The 24,826-nt window shown below is 40.1% G+C and overlaps 2 protein-coding genes across 6 annotated transcripts; one reads left to right on the top strand and one right to left on the bottom strand.

The window, feature by feature from the left end:
• The first annotated feature begins 585 nt into the window (after positions 1-585).
• LOC120561579 (B-cell receptor CD22-like) lies at positions 586-7,333 on the top strand. 2 transcript variants are annotated; one of them, XM_039804716.1, is made up of 11 exons: positions 586-738; positions 826-882; positions 1,100-1,438; positions 1,538-1,762; positions 2,151-2,423; positions 3,228-3,515; positions 3,627-3,705; positions 4,538-4,568; positions 5,554-5,721; positions 5,891-6,000; positions 6,863-7,333. In XM_039804716.1, the coding sequence occupies exons 2-11, from the start codon at positions 840-842 to the stop codon at positions 6,921-6,923; spliced, it is 1,617 nt and encodes a 538-aa protein (XP_039660650.1). In that variant the 5' UTR covers positions 586-738; positions 826-839; the 3' UTR covers positions 6,924-7,333. The 2 variants fall into 2 exon arrangements, with proteins under 2 accessions (XP_039660650.1, XP_039660649.1); XM_039804715.1 differs by having other exon boundaries at positions 5,551-5,721.
• hpn (hepsin) lies at positions 7,334-24,808 on the bottom strand. 4 transcript variants are annotated; one of them, XM_039804720.1, is made up of 14 exons: positions 24,505-24,808; positions 24,305-24,372; positions 23,031-23,186; positions 15,751-15,858; positions 15,538-15,579; positions 13,544-13,673; positions 13,333-13,452; positions 13,111-13,151; positions 12,566-12,731; positions 12,281-12,471; positions 11,173-11,268; positions 10,758-10,900; positions 10,317-10,481; positions 7,334-9,985 (listed from the first exon to the last, which is right to left on the bottom strand). In XM_039804720.1, the coding sequence occupies exons 3-14, from the start codon at positions 23,065-23,067 to the stop codon at positions 9,941-9,943; spliced, it is 1,284 nt and encodes a 427-aa protein (XP_039660654.1). In that variant the 5' UTR covers positions 23,068-23,186; positions 24,305-24,372; positions 24,505-24,808; the 3' UTR covers positions 7,334-9,940. The 4 variants fall into 4 exon arrangements, with proteins under 4 accessions (XP_039660654.1, XP_039660653.1, XP_039660652.1 ...); XM_039804719.1 differs by having other exon boundaries at positions 23,031-23,163; positions 24,505-24,807; XM_039804718.1 differs by having other exon boundaries at positions 24,305-24,808.
• Positions 24,809-24,826: the final 18 nt, after the last annotated feature.

Raw genomic sequence — 24,826 nt, 5'->3', positions numbered from 1 at the left:
CATAGAGAAAGCTGCGGTGTACTGCAGTGACCTCTGTTTTCGGCTTCTCAACTTTACAGCAAAAACTTCAAATGATCTCGAAATCACCACAGGATCCAGAGACAAAGGAAATCAGCTTTGCCTGAGTTTTTAATAATCTGAGTTTGTAAATGTCACATCAAAAAGCACTCAACCCCAGTATATTTTGCTCGAGGGTGCATTATATAAGGAATATAATTCCTATGGCTCTTCTGCTTAATTTCACTCACCCTCTCTCACCCATCTACATTTAGCCTGTAAGGAGCTCAAACACCAAAATCCTGTGGAGGTCCTAGGAACCATCCGCACTTCAGATGACACAGAATAATACCATCTATCCACTGCATTTAGTGTTGTATTGCAACATCACCAGATTAGGCAAGAATGTTCTGCAAATTATCCACAGATTTTCAAAGAATAACCAATGGCTCCATTGTTCCAGTCTTTTTTACCCACATCCCAGCTCCCTTGTGTTTGTGTGTGTGTGTGTGTGTGTGTGTGTGTGTGTGTGTGTGTGTGTGTGTGTGTGTGTGTGTGTGTTGCGCGCGCACGTATGTGTATGTGTTCAGATTCAGACCATTTTACTGTTTGTGAGGTTTCCCAACTTTATATAATGAGCACTCTGAATGGATACACACCCTCCAACTTCTGCTTTTGACACCACAAAAATAAAATCACCCTCAGGAATGTGCAAAGCAATACATCAGCTGTCGTCAGTGTGTGAGTACTATTAACTTTGATATATACACAAACGTGTTTATTTTTTATACTGTATATTCATCTGTGTCCCGTGTCATGATGTTGCAGGTTGATTTCTAACAATGGACAATTTGATTCTGATTATTCTGGTAATAATATCGCCAGGTAAGGAAACCCATTTTTGTAAAAACATGTATCAAAAAAGTAGTAACTGCAATCTTAAGATTATGCCACTGCTGCTTAGAACTTTGAAAACCAATGTATACATTTCATACTATCTAATTTGAATATTTTATGGATCCTTTTTTGCCAAATCCTGTGGGAAAAAAATAGCTACAGCCACATTTATTTGACTGTATCTTTTTTTTTTTTTGCCCAAAAGGTGTGTGGAGTGGGGACTGGAGGGTGACCTTCGAAGATGAGTGTGCTTTAAAAGGGACATCAGTAGTTATTAAGTGCGAGTATGACTATCCTGTAGGTCACATTGTCACTGCAGCAGGCTGGTCTAAAGCCCTGTATGTAGATGGCAATTGGAAGCTGTTTCCCCTTTCACAAATCTCTTCACCCCCAAACCACTTTACATATATGGGCAACCGTTGGAGTGACTGTAAACTGAAGATCAATGATGTACAACACAGTGATGAAGGCCATTACTTTTTTAATTTTGTGACAACGCTCAACAGATGGAGAAGTAAAAGATCTGCTCACTTGTCCGTAAAAGGTAATAACTAAATAACAGAGAAAAAGGTAAATTCCTCATGAATTTAATTGTATTTTTAGTGAAATTAATCAGATTCTGCTTCTGTTTCTGTTTAATCAGAGTTGACCGCTGTTGTAAAGCCGAGCACTGTGACAGAGGGAGACGTTGTCAAATTGACCTGTGTGTCAGGTTGTCTTACACCTGTGAACATTGTCTGGTTCAGAGATGGACAACGTGTACCAAATCCAGTCTTCCGGGCCGGGAGAGAGGATGCTGGGAGGTACTACTGTGCCGTCCAGGGACAAGAGACGGCCACATCGGCCTCTGTGGCTCTGAGCGTTCAATGTAAGTACATGAATAACCTACAACATAAAAAACACAAAACATTTCAATGCTCAAGTTGCAGTGTCTCGGTCATTTCAAAGCTTAAACCCCCATAAATGCTTTGATGTTTTGGCTGTGTGGTGTAGATGAATGATGACAGGAAACAAAATGTGCCTTTGGTACATAGGTTTTTTTTTTTTTTTTTACCTCCTTTCCATGGAGCTCCAATTAGAGCGAAGAAAATAGAAATGTATTATATATACATATATCATTTATGCTTCATGCAGTGACTTACTCGCATCTTTTTCCCCAAGTCAACTCTACTTTTAATTGTGATTCACTGATAATGATTAAGGCTCATTTATTAATAACTCTGTGAGGCTAAACATCCCAATCTTCTCTCAATCAGACGCTCCCAGTAAAGTCAAGTTGTCAATGAGTCCGTCAGTAGTCAAAGGAAGTTCGGTGACTTTTGCCTGCAGCAGTGATGCCGACCCACCTGTGACACAAAGTGGATACAGCCTGTATAAAGACGGACACTTTATCAGTTCAGGACAGACTCACACCATCTCTGACATCCAGCCCAGCCACAGGGGACTGTACTACTGTCAGGCCTGGAATAACATCAGCTGGAGGGGCATCGCCCTGATTAACTCTACGGAGGTTCCGCTCGATGTCCAGTGTAAGTATGTTGAGATGTCACACTGAGAAGTGTGGTTTCAAATTAGACAGGGTATTTGTCATGCGGCGTTCAAGAGGTGTCAAAAAAATTCGTGCCAGACCTTCCTCCGCAGCACTGGCGAGGAGGGTCTTGCTAGTCCACACAGCATTCCCGGGATGGGAGAAAAATGTGCTCTGGTTTATTTAGCATTTCTTTAAACCAATCACTGTCGTCACGGGCGGTGCTAAGTGCCGGACGGAGCGACGGCGCCTCTGCAAAATAGCCTCGGAAGAGAACTCGTTTTGGTGGAACGTGTGCGTTCAAAAGTTGTTTTAGTCGTGCAACAGAAAACTCAACAAAAAAAAATTGGACAGATAGTCTAGCTAGCTGTCTGGATTTAACCTGCAGAGATCTGAGGAGGAGTTAGTCCTCATAAATCCACCTGAGTTTAAAATTCCAACACAAAGAAAGCGGAAGGTAACGGACATTCGGCCGAAAAGAGTGAAATCTGGCGGAATTTGCGGCGACAGGGGCACCAGGGTAGCTCACCTGGTAGAGCGCTCGCGCACTACGACCTGCAGGCCCTTTGCTGCCTTTCGTCCCCCCCCCTCTCCCCTTTAATGTCTTCAGCTGTCCTATACAAATAAAGGCCTAAAATTGCCCGGCAGCAATGGAGCAATCCTGGAAGTGGAACGTCGTGGATCTAGACTAGTGCTCTGGTAGATTATCTTCTTCTCTAGCACTGTGAGAGCACTTCTGATTTCTCCCTCATTTTAGAATAAAACTGTTAACATGTGCAGTGTTTGCATTATTATTTTTTTTCAGACCGTCCAGAGAACATTTCCATTTCAATGGACCCGCCACATGTTGTCGAGGGCAGCAGTGTGAATCTGAGCTGCAGCAGTGCCGCTAACCCTGCAGCAGACAACTACACCTGGTACTGGGCTTCTGTTTCCAGTTCCAGCTCCCTGCTCCAGGTGGGCTCAGGACGGGTGCTGTCTCTCCCCTCTGTGGAGGCGTCCCACTCTGGACTCTACCTCTGCCAGGCCAGGAACTCACTGGGGCAAAACAACTCAACTGAGGTGCTGCTCGCAATAAAGGAAAAGGACCATGGTTTGTGTCATCTTCATCTACAAGCGCTGCTTTGTTCTTCTAGAAATGTCATCCGGATTTTGTATAGCAGAAGTACTTGATTTTTTTGTTGTTGTGTGCGTTTCTCCCCAGGAAGCCTGTCTCTCCCTGTCTTAGCTGGATTTGGAGTCTTTGTTTTTGTGACACTTCTTCTACTTCTTCTTTTTTTCCGGTGAGTCAGTGAGAGTGAATGTGACTGAATGACTTCCGTCATTTTGACTGTAAGCATTGATTTTTCCACATTGTGAAACTTTTTTGATGTGTTTCACTAAATGTTGTCATGGCTGCATGTGTGACAGCAGGCACTATGTGTGTCATCTTAATTTCCACTTTGTTGCCACTTTTAAATAGGTACTCAGTTTTCATATGTCTATGTATATATATATATATGTGTGTGTGTGTGTGTGTGTGTGTGTGTGTGTGTGTGTGTGTGTGTGTGTGTGTGTGTGTGTGTGTGTGTGTGTGTGTGTGTGTGTGTGTGTGTGTGTGTGTAAATTAATGTTATATGATATGTATCTATTACTAGGACTGTTTTTGACTGTGCAGCACTTTGGCTCAACTCAACTGTTTTAAAATGTACTTTATAATTAAAGTTGGATTGGATTGGCTCAGGTATATTAATATTTTGAATATGTTGATTAGTTTGGATATATTGGAGCTGTGTTTTACATATTGAATGGTGATCTGTAGTAACAAAAATGTCCATATAAGCTATTATGTACTTGCTGGATTTGCAAAGACACATTATCGTGGGTCATGTCTTAAAAAGCTCTTTTTTTCCATCTACTAATAATTCTACAGCTCACCTCTATCACAGTGAAAACAGTGATGGTGAAAATCTGTGTGTACTGAGGAACAGTTTATAGAAGTATCAAGCTGCTGGGTTTCCCGTTATTACAGAACAGAGTCGCTAAAATATGGCATCAAAGATTGAGCAACAATTAAGAATGCTCTGTTCTGAGTGTTTCTTCTCTCATTCATTTTGTTTTTTGTTGTCTCGGCAGGCTGAAACAGAGGACAAGTGCAAAGAAAAAGGTGAGCCCATGTGCTTTTGCAAGAGTCCCAACAATTATTTAAAGAAGTGAGATGTCTCAGTTTCCTGTGGTGTTTCCTAATAGCGAAATGTTCTTCCTTAATTGAACTTCACATTGCTTTTCACATTTAATACCAGAGTTTAAAAGGAGAACCCAGAAGCAGGAAGCCGGCCAAGCAGAACAAAAAGCGAGCATTAATAAACTAAAGGCTGAATCCAAAACACAGAGAAAACTAGATTAAGGCTACGTTTACACACGGCCGGCTATTTTCATAAACTGACATTTCACCCTCTCCGTTTTCAAAAATAACATTGTGCACACCTGTCAGTTTTCAGAAAAGTGTTCTTTTACACAAACCCGTGTATATATGCTGCCAAGAGCATGCCAAACCTCTAGGTGGCAGCGTAACGAGAAGCTCAAGCCCACGTTCGCCAATCAGAATCCCGAAAACAGAAACAACAGCAACAAATCACTTCCTCTTTCTCTTTGGAACAAAGATGAAACCTCCGTTTGTCTCAGTTTACATGCAAACGTGCAAAGTTTTCCAGAATCTCCACTTTGGCCCGAGTTTTTAGAAAGAATCGTTTTCAGAGGCGAATTCTCCGTTTGCGTGTAAACGAAGGGCACAAACGAAGGGAAATGTCTCCATTTTCAAAATAGCCATGAACGTGTAAACGGGGTATCACACCAGAAGATACACAGAGAGCAGTTGTCTTGTTTCAGTGTCTGATATACACAAGAAAAGGAGGGTGATAATGAGGGACAGGTGAAGCACGTCAGGGCGGGGCAGACAATCACAAAGGCGGGAAAACCAACAAGGCAGGAAACGAGACATGACACATGAGAAGAACCTTTAAAAATAAAACAGGAAACTAAACTAACCCCAGGATCTTCCCAATATGCACCGACAGTGAAAAAATAAAGGGAAGTAAAGGGATCATTCAGCAGAAAACGTCATCTGACTTTTGTTGTGTCCCTTCCAGCAGACTGTGTATGATTTGAGGCTCAGCGGGAGAGGCTCGAGCTCTTCGGCCTCTGAACCATCTAACAGTGTCTATGCCAACATCCACGCCATGCCACCTTCTCCTCCGCCTGTTATTAGTGCTCAGGACACCCCTCCCCATTCACAGGGGAAGTCACACCATCAACGTGATGTATGGTGCACACACGTAAACGTTCAACGTAACATCTCCACTCACGACAATCCGATTTTTTTGAATGAAGTGACTCCTCTCCTCTCCTCTCCTCTCCTCTCCTCTCCTCTCCTCTCCTCTCCTCTCCTCTCCTCCTCCTCCCCTCTCCTCTCCTCTCCTCTCCCCTCAGGTCCCCACATCATATGAAGATGAGGTTACCTACTCAACAGTGACCATTAAAGCCAGAAACCCCAGTCTTCCACATCACACAAACAACAGCAGAGTGGCACCAGACTCCAGGTAATGTTGACTTGATAACAGCGCTGTAGTGTCGCTGCACCTAATTACTCACTGCCGGTCAAGTCAAGCTCACGTTAGCCCACTGCTACTGTGCAGTCATAAAAAACAAAGCTACTAAAGCTACTTGACCTTCATGGAAACAAATTTAAAATTCTCTTGTTGAGAACTAGGACTGTATGATTTTATATTATCATCGGTACAATTCCCCCGAACCGTTCCCTAACACCACCAGAGAAATGTTAACAAAGTTTCCTATTTCACTTTCTCACAGTGAAATCATTTAGGTAGGTGCCCTTTTGTTTTGCTCAAATGTTTTATCAATGATCGATCTTCGTCCCGATTTGCACTGCCGAGAGCAAATTTGCATTGACTTTATTTGCAATCACACTATTGGATATACTTCACCTTCAGTCTGAAAACACCATCAAACTCTGAGAAATGATTTAACTCAGAATTCAACTTTATTCATATTTTCTGTCATTTCTTTATTTATTTTTTATCTTCTTACATTTTAAATGCTCAGTCTAAATATCTAATCTAGTTTGAAATATCAGAATCCGCCTTTAAAACCTGCCATGTGTAATATGTGTATAATCATAGAATGTAATCTTCTGTCATTAAAAGCCACACATTTACAGAAATGTTAGTAGACATGATTATGACTATGGTAGCTAATGTCCTACTGACAGCACAATGTATTTTAATTTATTTCAGTTTAGTTTGTGCAGTAATATAAAGAGTTTATGAATAAAAACAATGCTTGGCTAAATCATCTGTAGGTAAGGCATCCGTGCTGCCATCAGAGTAGTCACATGCAGGCTGCAGTTTGGTTAAAATTCACAAACTATAATTTTCTCCACAGGTTCAAAGCCGGAGACAATGACGACTCTGTGATCTACGCTTCACTGGCTGAATCCAGCTGAGTTGGATTGAAACCTTTCACTCTTTTAAGTGCAGTTTCATCATCATAAAGAAACCTCTGTTATTATATGTTGTCTTGTCATGTGGCGTCTTGCTGTTAAGATAGTTGTGAAAAGTCAAATGCTCAGTCTATCAGGAGGGATAGAGATCTTAAAGCATCTTTTTTTTGCTATACTTCGTATTTATATTAATTTATGCTACTGTTTGTAATACTTGACTGAAAAACATTGTTGAATATTTTTGATATACTAAAGGCATGGTTCGGGGGGCATCCTGCAACATCAGATTTCTGTCGATTTCATTTTGTTGTCTCTAGGATACTGTATACTACAGTAAAATAATTGTTCTTTACTGCAGTCTGTACAGTTGATCTTAAAAATGTATCAATAAACTGTGATATTATTACACAATGTCTATGGGCAAGTTGTTTTTATTTCAATACAATACTCAATGCATCAATTTACATATAACAATATGTATTTCTCTTGCACACATAATAATTGCCATAAATGTACATGCATTTATGGAACGGGTGGTGAGTCGACTTCACATCACATTCTGTTTAGGCAAGAGCTAGAAATCAGTGCCAGAAAGGGTTCAATGTTCAAATCTATTCTGCATTTGTGTTCACATACAACACTTTCTTTAGGCCAGGTGCAGTATACAGATTGTACTACTACAGTAGTAGAACTCCACATTATATTTTTTATAATGTATCTCTATGGTAAATACTCTTGTAAATTTTGTTTTTGCTCATGACATCAGCAGAGTGCTGTCATTTTTGTGCCTATCCGTATACCTCAAAGAACACTTCCTTTTCACAGTCCAGTAACGTCTTGAGAGCTTTAATCCAGTGTGGAGCAGAGGGGGAGTTGTAGTATATAATACTATACTGTACATTGGTCATGGTTGATTATACACACTCCTGCCGGTCAATATGATGAGACATCATTAGCATTTAAAAGATGGTAATCAATATGCGGTGCAGTAAAAGAAATATTTTCTGAGAACATGATTTCAGCTGTTATTGCACTCTTGGCTCTAAGATCTGTGGATCATAAAGACATCTAAACATCTACATAAACAAGATAATGACTAATATTTACAAGACATCAACAAAATACTGATATTGCTGATCGAATATAAGCATCATCTTTACCAGTTCGTGTGGGAACTTGATAAAGACAATAATTTTTCATACAAAAGTCAGGTTATTGCATATAAAAGACATGAACATGTGTCACACAAGAAAGAGTTTAATTATAAAAATGAGATTGAAAAGTTTGATGTGCGCTGTGATTTTACAAAATAAAGCTCGCCAGGAAACGTTGTAGTTATCCATTAGCATTACTCATAAATTATTGACATTTTATTAGTGTGTGTGTGTGTGTGTGTGTGTGTGTGTGTGTGTGAACGCGTGCGTGTGTGCATGTGTGTGTGCGTGTGTGTGTGTTGCACAATGTAAAAAGTACTAGGAGTTGAATTTGCACGAGATCTTTATGATCTTTATTACAAATCAACAGTGCAGTCTGCACTCACTGTGGGTTGCTATGCACGCTGGCAGCAGGAAGTCTGGCACTGAAGAAAGGGACTCTCGTTGGAACAAGATAAAACCTCTACATAAGGAATTTAATTCTTATTGTATGAATCCTTGTAATTACATCTAGAATTCTTAAAGGTCCCATATCATGCTCTTTTTCAGGTTGATACTTGTATTTTGTGTTTCTATTAGAACCTGTTTACATGCTTTAATGTTCACAAACACATTATTTTCCTCATACTGTCTGTCTGAAGATACCTGTATTCATCCTGTGTCTAAAACGCTCCGTTTTAGCCCCAGTCTCTTTAAGATCCCCTGCTGGAAAAGCCCAGTCTGCTCCGATTGGTCAGCGTTTCTGAGTCTTCCTTATCTGCGCTCTAAGTGTCCCTGCACCATCATTGCAGTCAGGGAATGACTGTAACTGCACTGTAGAGGCACTGTCTACATGTATATAGTATAGTTGTGTCATCATAACTGTAATAAAGTCCTGACGACTTGTTTAAAGGCACCGTTTCTGAATAAGGGCTGTGTGCATTTCCCTGTGGATTGAGCGTTTTGATCCTTTCACAGTATTCATATAGCACCTCGACCTGCTCTATAATAAAAAAAAGACATGGAAATCTCACTTTTTACAATATGGGACCTTTAAGGCAAACCTGAGCATTTACAAGTCTCGATTCAATTTATTGCTGTTTAACTCACAAGTTATAGTGGTTATTTCTTACTTCTGGTGACAGTATAGAGCTAAAACGTACAAGAGCGGGGAAAAAAGTAATCTCAGAAAAATAATCTCATTATATTTTGCAAAGCTGGTACCTTAAATCCAGTATACTGATTCTAATATTGTTTCACTTATGCCCTCTTATTAATATTTAACTTCATAATAACAGTCAACTTCAATAACTTTTTGCTGATCTGTAAAACTTCATGTTTCTTAAAGGGGCTGTACTCGAGATACTGAAAAGTGGGCTCACGGACTGCTCAACACCAGCGGTTGTCACAGCCCTTGACGTCTGATACCAACGCACAAGGCACGCACAAACATGTACATGCTGCTGAACCAGCTATCAAAACAAAGAACAGAGAAGCTTGGATTACAATACATACAGATTTTCTGCATAGGATGCCATTACTCCACCATATCTTTACATACAAAATATTTGTTTGCTGCTATGTTAATGTGCTGAATATTGAGTACAGCTCCTTTAAAGAGCTCTGTGTATCTCTGCAAATATACAGGGTATCTATCAAGGAGTATGGTCTTGGTGGGCATTTAACAATGTGGGAAGGTTCAGGAATCTCAATAAAAATAATCTCAATAAAAAAAGTTTTAGGTGAAAAGGAAAATCCAGAACCGTGATATGAGGGAAACGTGGCAGCCTTGCATCCCCCAGTCCAAAAGTCCCTGTTGACATCTTTGAGGTCTTTTAATATTGTCATCCCAAGAGAAGAAAAAGTGGAAACATGGGAGCAGGAATCTCATGTCCGGGCCATTTTGTGAAGCCCTGGTGAGTGGTCATAGTTCTGGAGGAGAGCAGAAATTGTTAAACACATCTGTAATACCACAAGAAGAAAGGTAACATTTTGTTACCTTAATTTGGCAATTGCCTGTTTTTTGTGTGTGTGTGTGTGTGTGTGTGTGTGTGTGTGTGTGTGTGTGTGTGTGTGTGTGTGAGTGTATGTGAGGAAAAACGAGCTTGTCCTCCAAATGTGTGTATTGTTGTTGAGTGGTTTATAGATGACCTGCATGCCAGCAAGTTCTTTTTCTGTAGTTCTGTAGTCAATGTACTTAGTGCTAGAGGCACTGCTACCTGCATTTCCTTGGTTGGATAAAATAAAGTGTCCAGTCTCTCACCCTCATGGCCGTAGATATCCAGGGCAGAAATCGGGACACTCTGGTGTAGACGCCTGGTTTCTTGGCCATGGCACAGCCTATTCCCCAGCTCACCACCCCCAGCAGCCGATACCGCCTGGTCTTAGACAGGCAGTCTTCTGCCACGAAAGGACCACCGCTGTCTCCCTGAAACCACAGAGGATTACAGCAGTTCACGCAAACATTATAACTACCGTCCGGTACACCATTTTAGTCAAGCATTGACAGAAGTAAATAAGAATACAATAACATAGCAAACAACCAGGTATATATGCATTGGGCAAACAGACAGAAAAACAAGCATCAGTTTAAACAAAGCAGACACACATACAGTATGAGGACATATCAGAGAATGTAGTTCCCTAATTAGAAATCTCAAAAGCATTTCTTCAGCAGAATGCATAAACACAGTCACACTCTGACCTGGCAGGCATCAGTGCCTCCTTTCTCATAACCAGCACAGAACATACTGGTGGTAATCTGGTTGTCATAGTAATCAGGAGAGTTACAGACAGTGTCACTAATGATGGGGACATGGGCTTCCTGGAGAATATCTGCTTGAATACCTGCAAGTGAGAAATAGCAAAAACATTTAAAAAGGGGTTTTATCTAAAAGAAGCAATTGTGTATCAATTGCTATCAGTCCTTTGAAGTATTGCAATAATCAAAACTGACTTACTGTACTCTCACATGTATTAAGATCAACGTGTACACTGGTGCTGATTGTTGTATGATAGCAAATATTGAGCACATTGATACAAGGAATGCAAATAATATCATCCAACATTAAATTGTCTGCAGTGTATTACAGTACAGCTGTAATTAAATGTAGACTCACCATAGTAATCTACATTTCCCCAGCCTGTTACTATTCCCATCTGTCCGTCTATCAGTCTTTGACCATATGCTGGCAGGCAAATAGGCTGGATATATTCTACACACACAACACACAAATATATGTATTAAGAAACAAAGTAAACACATGTAAACATTATCAGATATGTAGATTTCAGTTAGGTTTAGAGTCATTTTTAGGTTAGCTCCCGTCTTGTTATTATTATTATTATAATAAGTAATATCTTTGTTATTGTTGTCATCTGTATATAGGATAAAAGAGAACACGTCTCATTGGATCATGCTGTTTTAGGCAAGGGTGAATTAATGAAGAAAATACATGCATGAAACAGCAACATGAAAAAAAACAGATTATTTTCACTCCAATGGACCTCATGTTGTAATTATGAGGGTCAAACACTAGATGTCAGACGTGACCCACTGAAACATTGCTTTTAGAGTTTCTACATCAAGTTTCTTCCACTGCATAATAGGACTCAACAATTTTCTAAAAACTGGTACGAACAACCACATTTTCCAATGTGACTGTAAATCATGTTTCATTTACATTTCAGAAACTTGAGCCACTACCTTGCTCCTCTACGTCCATATCTCTGCAGGGGTCTTGGTCAGTACAGATAATGTTAATACCATAGACTGTAATTGTTAGTACAGTATATTTGCATTTAGATATTTGTCATGTCCTAAAACCCAATAAGTATGTTGATTTAATTTTGTTTAGTTACTGGACTGTTAAAAATGTGCAGAGCTGTGACATACACTATAACACAAAGCTAACCTCTGTCTCACTCAGACCTATAATGCCAGTGTAAATTACATTTGTATTTCTCCTCATCCTTTTGCATGCCTCAACAGTCAACACATTACAATAACATTACAGACAGATGACTCTTGTAAGAACTACTGTTCCTTTCTCACCATCAGTGTGGATATTGAACTAAAAGAGTCCTGGGATTAGAAAGAGAGCAATGACTGACTCTGTGTTCTCTTTATGTCTTTGCCATTCTTATGCCATTCTTCAAATACTGTGTTCAGGTTTGTGTGGTTGAGTGTGTTTCTTATTTGTGTGTGTATGCCATTGTGTGACCTACCGTTGAAAGTGAGGGGATGGGTGAGGGCCAGAACAGCGATGTCCCTGCTGTTGTCATCAATGCTAGCATCTACAAAGGGCAGGTAGCTGCTGTGGTAAACAATGGTGTTCACCTCAGCCACGTTGGCGTTGACTGGTTTGCTATAGATGGAGCCCAGCTGCACACGCCAGCGATTGACGAAGCGATACCGCCTAGTGTGACATTTATAAAAGAATCCAATTTTGACGACCATGTGCTTCAAAATAGATAATGATTTCAGTATAAAATTCTGGCTTGATTACTTACTCTCGAAAGCAGTGAGCAGCTGAGACAATCCAGCGGTTTGAGATGATGGTTCCTCCACACTGATGAACTCCATCATACTCCAATCTGACCTGCCAAGGCCAACTGCCCTGCCTGGCATCCACACCACCAACTATACGGTCTGCTGCAAAACTACGTCTGCCACAGTCTGCCGAGTACAGAGGAGGGAGTTTACTGTCTGGGTAAACTGAAAGTGAAAGAATTAAACGTATAGAAAGGAGAAAAAAGATACAGTAAGCAAGAATGAGAATGGGTGAGTGAAAGAGTAGAAAATCAGTAGAAAATCAGAGCAATACAAAATTTGTACTGTAAGTGAACGTAAGATAAGCAGGAAGGAGAAAGACAATGACAGACAGACAGGCAGTCTGGCAAGCTGAACAGAGCTAAAACAACATCAGACAGAGTAAAAAAAACAATTAAAGTGTTGGGAGGATGACAAGCCCAGCATGTGGTGAAAGATGAGCAGTGGGTATAAGGTATCTCAAACAGTTGAGACAGATGAGTGCAATTCTGAGCTTACATCTTACCTTGACACAACAGTGTGAGAACCTCCCTGCTCTCACAGTCACTGAAACAAAGACGAACAGAGAAAAAGAAATCATCCAAACTAAGTAACTGTTTAGCTTTCTCTATGTCAACCGAGTAGACAAGTAAAAGAAAAGGCAGAAAGAGCAACAGAGAGGACAGTGTGGTAGCAGGTTAGACTGCTGTGAGACAGGTGCAGGACCAAACAGACAGGTGTTTGTTACCATGGGAACAATGAGTCTTTGATTTTCTTGCCATAGCTGAGCTCTTGCTGTCTGACACAGAAGAACTCCCCACCATCTCCACTGGCCTCTGGCACCGATGTGACTGAGTAATTCACCACACTAAAACAAACACATACACACACTTCAGTCATCGGTCACACTATGCTGCATTAAAACATTCAAATATATTAATAATAAAATAATACCTTACCTTATAAAGCCCACTTCTTCACAGCTGATGCTAGCTAGCAGCTCATTGGCTGAGGAGGAACACACCTGACGCCACCTCCTCTGGGCGGAGTCAAAGACTCTGAGACGTTGGTCAGCAGTATTTACCTGGACTGCAGGGAATGACATGGGGTTACTTTTAAAACAAGCTTCTGTAGAACCTCTTTTATAAAAAATATATATATATAAATGTCTAAAATGTATGTTTGTTTGAAAAACCACATGTAAAAAAATAAATGAATCTGCAACTGGACCAGTATCAAAATACAGTAGGGATATACAATCATCAGAAATGTTTTTTTCACTAAAGAAACTACAGTATTACCCTGTCAATGTAAAGTTTGTCTTTTGGGACCAAAACATACATTAGCCTACTTGATGGCAGTAAAATGTGTAATTCAAGTTCAGGTAGAATTTTTCTTTAAGGTCCCATATTGTAAAAAGTGAAATTTCCATGTCTTTTTTTTTTATTATAGAGCAGGTTGAGGTGCTATATGAATACTGTAAAAGCATTAAAACGCTCAATCCACAGAGAAACGCATAGCCCGTATTCAGAAACGGTGCCTTTAAATGAGCCGTCAGGACGGTGCGGTTGTGATGTCACAACTATTATATATAGGTAGAAAGTGCCGCTACAGTGCTGTTACAGTCATTCCCCGGCTGCAATGATGATGCAACGACACCTAGGGCCCTATTTTAACAATCTGAAACGCAAGTATCAAACATGAAACGCAAGTAGCTTTGTGGGCGGATCTCGGGCACTGTTGCTATTATAACGGCGGGATAAATTACTCTTGCGCCCGACGCAAATCTAAAATGGGTTGGTCTGAAGTAGCTAGGTGTGGTTTGGGCATAACGTGCAATAAACCAATCAGAGCGTCATCTCACATTCCCTTTAAGAGCAGTTGCGCTTGTTCCATGGCGGATTGCTATTATGATGGCGGATTTGCCTGGCGCACACCAGCGGGAGCTGTCCGGGATGCGGCAAAGTAATAAATGCCCGTCTTGACCGGGTGGCGATGTTGCTGCGGCCTCTCAGGCGCATCTCCACAGTATGGAGAGGATTGCTGCATGCCATGGAGCGTGGGCCTCCAAACGCACCACCTGCTCCTGTTGTGCCCCTTCCTCCTCCCCAATTCCATCTCCGTCCACCCGCTCCACCAGGAGCACATTGCCACTCCAGACCAGATCCCGGCGGAGTGTCCAATCCCACCGTAGTTCAACGTCACATCTCCTTAAGTCCTCTAATATTTCCTCATTTATGTCATCAACACATCCATGATTCATGGAAATGTGTAAAAAACACAACAAGCCACAAAGAATGCTGCGACTGTACTGTAAAGTGCCTCCTAACCTATCCAAGCACCTGAAGCGCATTTTCAGTAATATATTTCCTTGTAATTATGTATGGTTTGCAAAAATGGGAACTGCTGCATCCGTGTAGATGAGAGAAGCAAAGTGCATGCGTGTTGTAAAATCAGCATCTGAATAACGCACCATTGACTTTAGACTAGCGCCACTGACTTTAGACCAGGTTTTTCCTGGTCTGTGGCGGAATTGTTTTCTGAAACTGCAAAATAGCACCAGGGAATGTTTGCGCCTGCACACGCCTCCTCTTTTCGCTGAACCACCACCCGGGGGCGCAAATACATTCCCTAATTTACCGACGTGCGTCTGTGGAGAGAAAAGTCCTCTGTGCGTCGGGTGCAAAATAGGAATGATACATGTGTCGGTGTACAAAGGCAATTGCGTCAATAGGAATGATACATGTGTCGGTGTACAAAGGCAATTGCGTTGAGTGCAAGATAGGGCCCCTAGAGCGCAGCTGCGGAAGACCCAGAAATGCTGTACAGCTTTTCTGTAGACAATAACACTACACAGGTGTCACAGTGTAATTTGATGATTATTATAGCTGTACTTCCTCCATTTAAAATCTGGTAAGACTACTTACTAGAAGCCCTGTTCTCTCTTACTCACCATCATACAGTCCTGTGTCTTCCTCCATTGTGCAATACGTGACTACAGAAGGGTCATAAAAAAACATCCGTTAGGTCAATGCAATGTATGATAGCAAATAATGTAAGATGGATCATCAGATTTTTGATAGTACAAAAACAACAGATTATGGTCATCATATGTTAGACATAAATGTGTGTCTCTATGTGTATGTGTGAAAGCATGTGGTCTGACCTACGGCCCAGACGGCTGCTCCAATGGCTCCCAGGGTCATCAGAGTCACACACACACCAATCACACGGCAGGGGGTCAACAAACAGGTCAGAGAGATTCCCCTGTTCACTGCAGACACACACACAACCACACACATAGATGAGTGTACAAACACTCATTTGACAGTATATATACTGTACACAGATACAAACACAAATTCATGTTTGTCCCTATGCACATATACAGCAGCACTTACATCAGCATTTAACATAAAATACAACATACCAACAAACACAGGTGGCTACGGAAAACTTATTATAAAAAAATATAACAGTGACCTAAGGTTAACTGTGTTGTTGCTGACAAATATACATACACACACACACACATTCAAATATTTGACAAAATATTACATGGAAAACATTGAGACTAGTTGCTAGTATTTAATTTGGGTTCTTTTTTTGGAAGCTTAAGCCACCCTATAACAAACATGAGCAAAATGACCGGTATCAGCTCACTGTCCCAATGTGAAGGGCCATACTGCACATTTCCTGGCATAGACTGAAAAGTACAAACGACACTGATTAGATCAATAGTCTAAAGTCTAGCATTTCTCCACAAAGCAAGAACAAACTTCTAAACTAGGATATAGTGCCATGTCAGGCGTGCACATACAGTATGTGTGTGCACCCACATACAGGTGTTTTTGTCAGTGTGTCCCTTTCTGCCACTGTTTTCCTCTGCTCTGCTGCCCTCAGCAGTTTGTCAACTTGACCCACAGCTTACATTTTTCATTGCAGACAATGAAGTGGAAAACACATGTGTAATTATTGCTAGCTCACTGTCACAGCTTATTAGGACACTTATGGTACAGAGCCATAACTAATCGCATTAGTTCAAACTGTCCTGTTCCTGCTAGGTCTACTGATATATAATTCTTTTGTCATTCTTTTCTCTTTTTTTCTTCCTATCTTGGAGAAAAAGGACAAGAAATTAAGAAAAAGCAAATATTATTAAACATACAAAAATCCTCTCTTTATGTGAACTGTCAGCCTGCCATGCACATCCCTTATCTGAGCTCAGCTCATTTCCCTTCCCACAAACATCCATTTACACAAGCCCACGGTCGTCATCATCATCATCATCATCATCATCATCATCATCATCATCATCATCATCATCATCATCATCATCAAAGTTGGAGCAAAAGTGCACACAAAAGCCCAAGGCTAGGTTACACCTCTTGACACAGATCACAAAGCTATAAATCTTGACTACAGGCAAGGTTACATCATGTTCTGTTGCTATAATTTGTTATGACTCTACTAAAAACTTCATGTGGTCACTGGTCAATGCTATATTAATGAAGAAAAAAACAAACCGGCTGATTATATTGGTAATATTTAATATATTTCACCTTAAAGGCCCTGCATATCCTCAGGTAACTAGCTAGGTAACTTGGAGTAACTAGTAAAGGCAAAGTAGAATAAATAAACAGATTGAACGGTTGAATACCTATTTATGTGACATCCCCAAAGTCCAAATACCAATGATAACAAATGATAACAAATGTGTACATGTAGATACTAGGTCATACCCAGCGATTGAGTCACAAAACAAAACTGGCTTACTGTTAGCAGCTAGCTACTGTAGCTATGACTGGTTACGGTTTAATGTAAGGTTGAAAGACAGGGTTTGGGTTAGATTACATCTTGTTACTTATTTAGTAGATTATTGCTGCATTTGGCCTCATATTTATTCACAACGTCGGTGTTGATGTCTACACAGTATGCCCACGTTGTTGTTCGCTGGGTATGATCTACTGGAGCATCTACCACCTAACAAGTGCAACAAAACGTACAGGAGAAGGTACCTTTTTAACAGCATACATTTGACTTGTCATGGTAGGAAAAGCACAGGTATTGCTTAGAGATGGTCCGATACCGATACCAGTATCGGTATCGGCTCCGATACAGCCTGGTATCGGTATCGGGAAGTACTGGAGTTTATGCACCGATCCGATACCACGTAATAAAGCCCTAAAGAAAATCTACATTAAAGTAGTTTATTTATGTTCTTTTTCTGTTATAACTGACTGTCAAACTGCATAATAAAAGAAAGTTCTGGGGCATTCATTGTTTGTGTTTGTTCATGTTTTACAAAGAGTTTAACCTGAGCCAGACCGACAACAAAGATAGAAATAATATCACTTCCATACAGGGATAGTAGTATACAGTTGTTAAAACATAATAAAATATATGACACACTGGTATCGGATCGGTACTCTATATCGGCCGAAACACAAGTTCAGGTATCGGAATCGGTATCGGGAAGCAAAAAATGGTATCGGACCATCTCTAGTATTGCTAATGACATTAATGATAGCTACATATATTTATTTAAGTATCCCGGTAAGCAATGACAGTGGGACTGTGTGGCTCACTGTATGAACAATACCAGGACCCTGAAACTGAAGCTCCTAAATGGAATTCAGCTATCATTTATTGTATTATTTACACCTGTGGAGAACCTTTAAAATGTATCATTATTTCTCTGTACCAGTGGTAGAGAGGACAATTGTTACAGGCATTTCCACAGCACGTTTGACCTCTCATAGCAGGGAAAGCAGCTGTTACTAATATCACTAACGATGGCCCTTACTGCATTTAAGCCATAACAATGAACATGCATGCACATTGGTAGAGCCCTGGTACTTTCGCAGCCATCATTATGTTATTGATAACACCTGTGTGTAAAGACCTGCTGGAGTAACAAATTGACCCTGGGAATGGTAATGTCATTTCCATTAAATTCTGTTTCTAGTTATAACTGAGGGCAAATGTAACCCTAAGTCAAGTACACTAATTTGGGCAATTTATAGCCTGTGTCTGTAATCATTTGTTAGAAAAAAGCAGGAAAAATTAGCTTTTATGTTGGTAAGTGGATTTTCGGTTTTGTGAAGTTTCTGTTTTCATCACATTGCATGGGATGGTCAGGACTGTAATAGTAATACTTAGCAGGAAACAACTGGAGATACTGTAAGAAGTGTAGTGTTTCCTATCAAATCAAGGAAAACATTCTACATGCCTAGTTTCCTTCCTGCCACTGTTTCCCTCCAACCTTTTTCCTACTCTCTCACATCTTAATCTGTCTTAATTTCCATGAAAACAATTGGAGAAAAGGAATCAGAATGAAAAACAATTCCGTTTAAATGTTTAGATGGAATTGTGACATTAGGCCTATCAAATGTCAATGTTCATAGGAAAAGTTAGTACAATTCAGACAATTCAGTTAGTAGGGAGGCATTTCTAATTTCTTCTTTAGACATTAAGGGGCCTAATGGGATGCTGGGCGTCTGGACGCAGAACCAAAATGATCCTGCTCTGTTACCAACTCAAAGTCAGCTTCCCTAGCATATAGTCTTGTGTCCGGATTTGTGGAAGTAAACAACTCTAGGAATGACAAAGAACCAGTGTTGTACAGAACCACTTACACTGTTTGGTCCCACATTTGCTGAATTTCTACGGTGTTACCAAGAAACCTGATAGCTGCGTAGACCTACTAATCCAGTGACCTTAACCTCTTTCTAAGCCATCTCCTCACATCTGCTCCCTCCCTCAACACGACAACCTCTTTGTGGCCAACACTACCTGCACCTTGACTGCATCTCCCCAAAGAATTCCCTACCTTTACTTGCCTCCATCTGTACCCATCCTTCTCATTCCTCCCCTCTTTGTGCCTCCTGTCTGCTCCTCCTCCCCTTCTGTACCTGTCCTCTCTTCACCCTCCCTTCCTCTGGCTTCTCCTACAAACATCCAGTCAACATGATAATGGTGTTATTGTTCCTTGGGTTGAAAAATTCTGATTAACAATGGGGACCCAAAGGTCAGTGAGAGAGAGAGACAAGGAGAATTGAGGCACAGAAATGTAAAAGTGAGAAACAAAAAGGAGTGAACATAATGAGTATCTGATGAATGCCCCTGGACATACAGTATTATCAGAGGGCCATTCCAGGCTCCTGTTCATTCCTCCAGATTTTGTTTTCCAGGAAATACCCCAACATTTCCTCCACACACCTCAACTCCAGCACATACACACCTTCACTGGTGCTGCCAACCCCCCTTGTTCCCAAACTCCTTTCTTCTTCTCTCTTTCCTGATCTCTTCCCCCCAACACAGCGCTCTTCCAAATCAAATTGCAGGACAGAACAAGCACTCTTTTGTGTCCACTTCTACCTGAGACCCCCCGTCCTGTGCGTATGCATGTGTGTGTTATGAGTCAGGGTTCTTCTGAAATCACTGTGGAATTATCTGATGGCTAGTACGCTGCAATAGTAAAAGTTGGTAGACAGTTGTAAGTGTAGTTCATATATATATTGCAGTGTTGATATTTTTAAAAGCAAACTTAAAACCTACCTTTTTATAACCATGACTTTTATTAAACAAGTTATATCTACTTTTATCTTTTTGTCTATTTTATATGTAGTTTGTTTTAGTTAGTTTTATAATTAATTTTATTAGTTTTAATTGTAGTTATTTATGTATATGTATTTTATGTTTTACCAGTTTCATTTACAGTTGATGTACTTAATAGCCATTGTTCAGAGCTTTTATATATTTAAGTATCTTTTGGTTTTAAATGTCTTGCCTCTGGTGTTTCCTCACATATGATGGCGTTTCCTCAGTTTGATTCAGCTCTCTCTCTACAATTCTACTAATTATCTATGATGCTCGCATATAGTTTCCAACACGTTTCTCTGATGAGTCACACATTCCCGTTCAGTTACAGCCTATTCATTTAAAAAAAAAAGCTTGATCAAAAGATATGATCTACTAACAAAGGTTTCTTTAAGACACTGTCTCATAATACTTATATAATATATCTCATACTTTGTTCAAGCTTGTAAACAACAAACTTATTTATTTATGCTCATCAAAAACATGCATATTTTTAGCAGATACATCACTGTTGTTGTACATGAGGAATATTTAGAGCTGCCCCACAGCGTGACTGGATAGTTTGTTGCCATGGTCTGTTGTCGCTGCGGTAAAGAGGTAAGAATGAATCATTGCTTACTCTTTGTGACCCATCATCCACAAAAACATACTGCACGTATATACATTTTTGGGGGGTTATGTCTATCCTCATCTGTGAGTCACATGAGCAGCCAGAAGCAGCAGGATGGAAAAGGTTCATTGTGTCATTACTTATTCACTCAGATGTTTGGAGGGATACCCTTAACTTTGCACGCATTACGCCCTCCCACTGTAGCCCCATACTGTTGGGTGAAAAGAAGCAGCTGTGTACCAGATGAGATATTTGGCTGCACACACTAAACCAAAATTCAGAGAAACATATTATAATGCACGGACAACAAATTCTGTATAACGACAAACTTTCCTTTATAACGTCCACATGAGCCAAGTTTCCTACGAAATGACAGTTAATTTGAAATTACAGATACAAAACACATTACAAAAAAAACTTTAAAAAACGTCTTTAAAAAAACATAAACAGAAAATGGTTTCTCAGAAGTCATGGCTACATACTTGTACTGGTTGTCATGGAAGAAAAGTAAAAATAAACCGTAAACACAATCAAACTGTGCTGTAAATATTAGTCTGATTAGAATCTGCCTTGCACTTTGTAACAGGAGTGCTTGCGTGTGAAATATGCATAATTGTGTTTCTGTGTACATTTAAGGTAAACACTGCTTGTTTCTGAAAATAGATGAAATAGATGTCCCACCTAATCTAACCGCAGGCATACACAAAATAAGCCACACCATGTGTGCCACTCCTTGGCTAGACTGTGTTTCTCTTGTAATTACACACTCCAAAGACACAGCCTGCATATGGGTGGACTCCCTTCAGTCAGGCAATAGCAGCTACGAAACCAAACATTACAGCAGACCATCTTCAGACACAGAAAGTAAGTTACAGAACAACAAGGACAGTTAGAAGATGTCAGTTTTCAACTTATGACTTCACTTAATGGGAGACTACTGGTTTCATTGTACTGGCATTCAATTTGCCCCTGTGATATAAGGTAGGTGTACTGTTGTCATACTGTTGCCATAATATTGTCTGGGTTATAGGGGAAAAACATCCACAGGGTGGATTTATTGTCTTTAAAATGTAGCCTAGACATATTTGAGTTTCAAAGGTCACGCTGACAGGAGCACTTTCTAGCAACAGTAAAATATAACAAGTAATCTTATCTTTACTTCCATAACAGCATCATGTACAGTAATTATTAGTAAACTCAATACGAGCCATAAAGCTCCATGTTTGACCAACTCTTCAACACTAAACACTGCATTACAGCTAATGCCATGTAACAGGACAGATGTGGATTCTTTGGTTTCCTTTTAAATGTTGGCTTCACTAATGGTGATGGGAGTGTGTTTGCTGGGATAAGGTAGGAAAGCTTCATATTGACAGTGACATGGGCCCTATTTCAGGTAGAAGGTTTAAAAAACTCTGAGTCTAACCCTGATGTCTGAGTTGATTTACCCTGAGATGGGAAACTGAGTTTTCGGTTTCAGAGCAGCTGATATGAGTTGGTTCAATCAACTCAGAGTAGTTTCATGCGCGTGAACCACCACAATAAAAAGGCAGCATGAATTCTACGATGATTCTACAATTCACCATGGTAACAACCACAAACAAACGGGTCGGCGGAAATACTCATGCGCACATACAGCGAGTTTAAAAAAAACAAAACGGCTGCTGCAAAAGAGAGAGAATTTGTGTGGGAGAAAATTGCTGCTAGAGTAAATGCGTATGAAGTGTAATTAAGTGTATATGACAGTGGTTATTTCTGGCCCCAGTTATCAACACCACTATCACATTTCTATTTGTATTAGGACTTAAAGGAATCTTTTTGGATGAAAAAAATCTATCCAATCAAAATTTATGTTTTCCAAGCTTAAAGATAAACTCCAAAAATAACATCAGAACATCAGTGAACATCAGAGAGACAGCCAGTCAGCTTTGAACAAACAGTTAATGGTTAACTGTCAAGTGGTCAGATGTCTGGTCCCAAATACAGAAAACAGGCAGCATGCACTGCAGCATGACCAGCACAGCATTTTCAGCTGTGTGTGTGTGTGTGTGTGTGTGTGTGTGTGTGTGTGTGTGTGTGTGTGTGTGTGTGTGTGTGTGTGTGTGTGTGTGTGTGTGTGTGTGTGTGTGTGTGTGTGTGTGTGTGTGTGTGTGTGTGTGTGTGTGTGTGTGTGTGAAGGAGTAGGGGTTGAGAATGAGAGCAAAAACAACAGTGTATTTAATATGTGCACTCACCCATCTTCCCCTCCGTCACAACTTTCTCAGTATACATCTATATACAGTAGGAAGCAGAGGGCAACAATAGACAACGATCTTTCCTTCCTTCTCTCCTTGACTCCTTAGGGCAGGTGGGCCACGTCACGTTTGCCTGGTAATATAATATTGAGGGTCCTTAATGACAAACACCACAGTGTAGTTAATACTTACATTTATTTTAAACGTGTATCAAAGAGATAGAGTTAGCCAGGTAGAGTTATATGAGATTTAGTTTAAAAAACGTATATAAAGCGAGAGGACAAACTAGTTTTGCCACAAACTAGAAATCTAATTCAGAATACTACACATACTCACTACACTTTAACTAATAATATGACTTGACAACTTGACAACTTTTGATCGATATATGCTCTAAAGTACAGGCAGGTTACATCACAGGTTTGTTTCAGAGCAGTTGCCTCACTCACTCACTCACTCACTCACTGGCAGCACGCACGCACACATACATATACACACACATATATATACACACACACTCTAGATAGCTAGGTCTACTAACAAGTTCTCATTATGTATCTAATTATTTATAAGATTTAAAACTGACAATGAAAATACTAAACGTATGAAATCCATACAACAAATTAATTGTATACTAACTGAGCTGCTTAGTATATGTGCTTAATATTTGTATCTTAAGTCTATGTGAACAGGCTTCTTATTCCATTACATAGAAGACTGTTTTTTGTTTGGTCTTTATTAACCATCACCAACCCTGTTAGAGTTGTCACTGTCAGGAGGACACGAAATACGTGAGAGAGACACCACAAAGAAGCAAATTAATTCTTATGAGTTACAATATGTGTACCTATAGAAAGTTCTAGGAAAGTTGTATCTCCTATTGTATCACTATACAGTACAATGTACAGGCAATACTATGTAAAACGCCTATACAATTTACATTTTGCTATGACATTTTTATAATGTAAATATAGTAGGCTACTGTAAGCCCCATTAGGTAGATTTAGACTGCAGAGGTCTTGAGACAGAGATGGTTAACGTTAAACAGGTTCAACAGACGACATTAAAAAGGCTCAGCACGATAAACATAATGTTGACCTAATTAAAAGTAGGTTAGGCTATACATGGCTACTTTATTTTCCTGAAAAACGTTTAATATCAAATAGGTATTGTTCTATCAGCATTTAATGATACCAAAAGTAGGCAACTTGCTAAGTTTCTTTTCGGAGTTAGCATAAAACTAGAGCTGAAAGAAATTCCAGAAAGTGACTCACCTGCGTTTTCTTGTAGAAGGTGGAGCTCTGGCCTTCGTTAATCACAAATATTATCTTTTTTAAGTCCGCTTTGAAAAATAGAAAAAGCAAAAACAACGTCAGCTTCGAAGACAGACGTCAATAGCCTACTGTTTAAACGCCAACACAGATAAATCCCAGTTTGCAGTCAATCTTTTTTGCTCTCTTCACAGGTTACTGACCCCAACGAAAGAAGGGGAAAAAAGGTAGCAACGTTTTCAGCGACCGTTTCTATCAACCAAAACCACCGACGCCTGCTTCTAATAGAAAAGAGAGAAACATTTGGAAGACTGGGCTAATTGAGACAAAGTTAGTGAAAGTTTATCCCAACTTCATCGGTTTGTGTGGTCGTCCTGTGAGCGGTCAGCTGCGCAGACAAGAGGGGCAATAGTGACGTCAACTTAGGTTTCTGAGTGGACAAACAGGGCACGCGAGCTCTCTCTGTCCCTGCAGACCTGCTGCAGGTGAGCACACTGTCCTACAAATTAACAATACACAAACTTA

The sequence above is a fragment of the Perca fluviatilis genome, chromosome 7 (assembly GCF_010015445.1).
Source record: "Perca fluviatilis chromosome 7, GENO_Pfluv_1.0, whole genome shotgun sequence".
In the NCBI taxonomy this organism is placed as follows: domain Eukaryota; kingdom Metazoa; phylum Chordata; class Actinopteri; order Perciformes; family Percidae; genus Perca; species Perca fluviatilis.
The sequence above is the reverse complement of the archived record's forward strand: the minus strand, read 5'-3'. Positions and strand labels throughout refer to the sequence as shown.

Coding starts and splice junctions, on each gene's coding strand:
- LOC120561579 (XM_039804715.1), top strand. CDS start 840: ATGGACAATTTGATTCTGATTATTCTGGTAATAATATCGCCAG. Junction 1,439..1,537: donor TGCTCACTTGTCCGTAAAAG/GTAATAACTAAA, acceptor CTGTTTAATCAG/AGTTGACCGCTGTTGTAAAG. Junction 6,001..6,862: donor AGAGTGGCACCAGACTCCAG/GTAATGTTGACT, acceptor TTTTCTCCACAG/GTTCAAAGCCGGAGACAATG.
- hpn (XM_039804718.1), bottom strand. CDS start 23,067: ATGTATACTGAGAAAGTTGTGACGGAGGGGAAGATGG. Junction 15,580..15,750: donor AGCAGCCGTCTGGGCCGTAG/GTCAGACCACAT, acceptor ACCCTTCTGTAG/TCACGTATTGCACAATGGAG. Junction 13,674..15,537: donor AGACACAGGACTGTATGATG/GTGAGTAAGAGA, acceptor CATTCCCTGCAG/TCCAGGTAAATACTGCTGAC.